Genomic DNA, 2,940 nt, shown 5'->3' with positions numbered 1-2,940 from the left:
TGGCCAGCGGACTAGAAAATGGAGTTCTCCACTGAGACGTGATTAAAAGGGCAAAAGTTGAAATCTTTTTTTCGGCCCCTTTGGGACGTTTTGGGAAATGTCTTCTAGATTGGAAATGCCGTCTTTCCACCACTGTGACAACCGGGTGCTTCCTCTACGGGTGGTTTTGGGAGCGATGCACAATGGAGTTGTGTTGTAAAAGAGATATAGATAACTAATAAAATGAACAATCACCAAATCATGAATTGTTCGTGTAAAGCAGGAAGCTTTTTTTACAAGTTTGTGGGTACCACAGGATTACTATTATTTCTCATTCGTCATCAATCTTTTTACAATGGTACCTACTGCTGCCAGTGGTCGCTACACGATGAAAGTAGCTAGCCAATTGTCCTTACAAGGCTGAGTGCACCCCGAACTCCAAGCACAGAGCCGCTTGCACGCCGAGACATCCGGCGTGCAAGCCTAGTGTCTAGTGTGGTACCATACCCACTCGGCAAGCTAAATGTCTAATTTCTTTTTGGGGAAAGCAAAGTGAAAGCAGCATTTTCCGTCAGCTTCTCACAGATTTATCTATTTTCTATTTTAAATTCCCTCGAATAAATCTTAAATCCGAGGATTTTATTTATATTCTACCAACTTATTCAAACTATTTACCGAGAACCGGGGGGAAACTGGAGTCAGGATGGGTAATCTGGCTGGATTTCGATGAAACTTGGAAATTCTTACTTACGAGTATCTTAAGTTGGGTTTTTGACTGAGAGGAAGAAAATGGGAAGAAAGTTTCATTGTTTAGTTTTCGAGATGATGAGAGTCTTTTTACAAAAAAAAAAAAAAAAAAAAAAAATCATCATTAATTGGAGGGGGAATACAATTTGGGACAGATTTTTTCGTCTGCCTTGTAAGCGCTAGGTTGCGGTTTCGATTTCCGCCCAGGGCGGATTTTATCCTAAACAGATCAGGTTCGTTCTCGGAACGGCTGGTTTTCTCCTATACTGTCATTCTTCTCTCTTCGCTTTTGGGACGATAAGACCTCCGTTGTTACAGTTCCCTTTATCAAACCTCTTGAAATAATGGGACTACCTGTCCACCTTGACAGTCTAAAATTGTCAAAATATAACACCAACACTTATCCTTTGTCTCTTCTCTCCCCCAGGTTTTAAAAACGCGACTAGCTTTAAGGAAAACGGGCGAGTACTCTAGTATTTTAGACGCGGCCAAGAAAATCTCGGCCAGGGAAGGCTGGAAGAGTTTCTACCGAGGCTATGTTCCTAATCTGCTCGGAATTATTCCGTACGCGGGCATCGATCTGGCGGTCTATGAGGTAAGACACCATTGCTAAACCCCTGAGTTCATCTAGAGTGGGTAGGGGTATTTCATTAAACCCATTGAAAGAAAAAGTAAATAAATGTTGTTTACAAATGCAAAGGAATTAGCTATTAGGCCATTTTCCTACGCGCGTCCCAATATTTTCCTACAATATCACTGCTAGCTTCCACGGCAGGACAATTTATTAAGTGTGCAGCATTCATGGGTGTTTGCTGTGAGCATAAGGGCAGTTTGGAGAGTCTGCGTAAACAATTTTAAATAAAAAGGTTGAAAATCAAATTTCAAAAGTGACTTGAATAAACTTCTGTGGGGTATAAATTAGGAAAATCTGATACACAAGCTCACTGTTGTAAAACCCACTCAGTAAGGCTTTTTTTTTCAAACTGGGAATGGAACTTGGGAACCTTTGATTGGCAAGTCTAGTTTTATTTCCTTCCGACGATTCTGCATAGTAAAGTAATGGTTTATTTAGACGCTTGGGACCATTAGTCAATACAGCATATTTTCGTCGTAAGTAACATTGTATACTAACACCATAAAAAAAAAAAAAAAAAAAAAAAAAAAAAAAAAAAGGAGAAGTATACAATATGTATCTACCCTTTCTACTTTTTCCTTAAATGTCTGTTAAGGAAAACATCAGGATGAAATTAATTGAGTAGGCTATTTATTGTCAGGGTCCACAATAAATTATGCCCTGTGGACCCGGCCAGAAGATAGACACTTTGAAGGTAGGTACTTTGTTAGGGTACATTGGGTTGCCAGATAGTCAGATATTTGTAAAACGCCCCAATGAATGTGAGGACTGAAGAAAGACTGATTGGCTTTGTAGAGGAGTGAAAAATAGCTGCGAAGGACTTCTTCAATAAAAAAATGATAGGAGCTTTTTTCCCTTTAAAACGTATGATTTTTTTCTTAATTTATTTTAGTCATACTTTTTTTGTTTTTGGTATTTTTAACCAAATATTCAGCATCTAATGTTTTGGTGAAAGAGAGAGAGAGAGTGAGTGGGTGAATGAGTGAGTGAGTGAGAGAGGGGGTGAGTAAGTGAGTGAGGGGGGGTGAGTGAGAGAGAGAGAAATGATCGATCAAAGTGGTTGATGTTTATTATTTTAATTTTAGTGAAATCATTTTCAAAGACAATTTCCCCATTTTATTTGTTAACACTCAAACACATTTGAATCACTATTAGGATAAATAATGCATTAGTTATTTTAGATTTTTAATTCAACATTTTCATTATTTTTCCTCGAAGTCAAAAACAAATTTTCATTCAAATTACTTAATACCTACCTATAAGTACGAGTACATAAATACGTAGGTATCTAGTTACAAGTAAAGTGCACGTTTCCATTGCTTTTACTTACTTGTGTGGGGCTACGTTTGTGGAGGATGAAAACTGAAGAAGTAGGTATTAATATCATTCATTTTTTTTTAGTATTATTTAATTAACCTGAGAAACAGGATATTAGTTTTTTAAGAGGTTTGATAGAGGGTTTCAACTGTAACTGCTAAGGTCTTATCGTCCCGAAATCGAAGAGAGAAGGAAAACAGGATAGGAGAAAGTCAGCCGTTCCGAGAACGAACATTATCCCAGCAGGATAAAATCCGCCCCGG

General features: G+C 38.1%; 1 protein-coding gene across 1 annotated transcript in view; it reads left to right on the top strand.

Annotated features, from left to right (window-relative positions):
* LOC108253545 (calcium-binding mitochondrial carrier protein SCaMC-2-A-like) overlaps positions 1-1,321 on the top strand; it is a gene marked incomplete at its 3' end in the record, with an annotated part of 4,716 nt that extends 3,395 nt beyond the window's left edge. The window contains exon 4 of the mRNA XM_026830010.1: positions 1,154-1,321. Within this exon, the coding sequence (XP_026685811.1) occupies positions 1,154-1,321 (168 nt within the window). The remainder of the gene's footprint in view (positions 1-1,153) is intronic.
* Between the last annotated feature and the right edge of the window lie 1,619 nt (positions 1,322-2,940).

The sequence above is a fragment of the Diaphorina citri genome, unplaced genomic scaffold, assembly GCF_000475195.1.
Source record: "Diaphorina citri unplaced genomic scaffold, Diaci psyllid genome assembly version 1.1 scaffold2085, whole genome shotgun sequence".
In the NCBI taxonomy this organism is placed as follows: domain Eukaryota; kingdom Metazoa; phylum Arthropoda; class Insecta; order Hemiptera; family Psyllidae; genus Diaphorina; species Diaphorina citri.
This window is presented reverse-complemented; position numbering and strand designations above follow the sequence as displayed.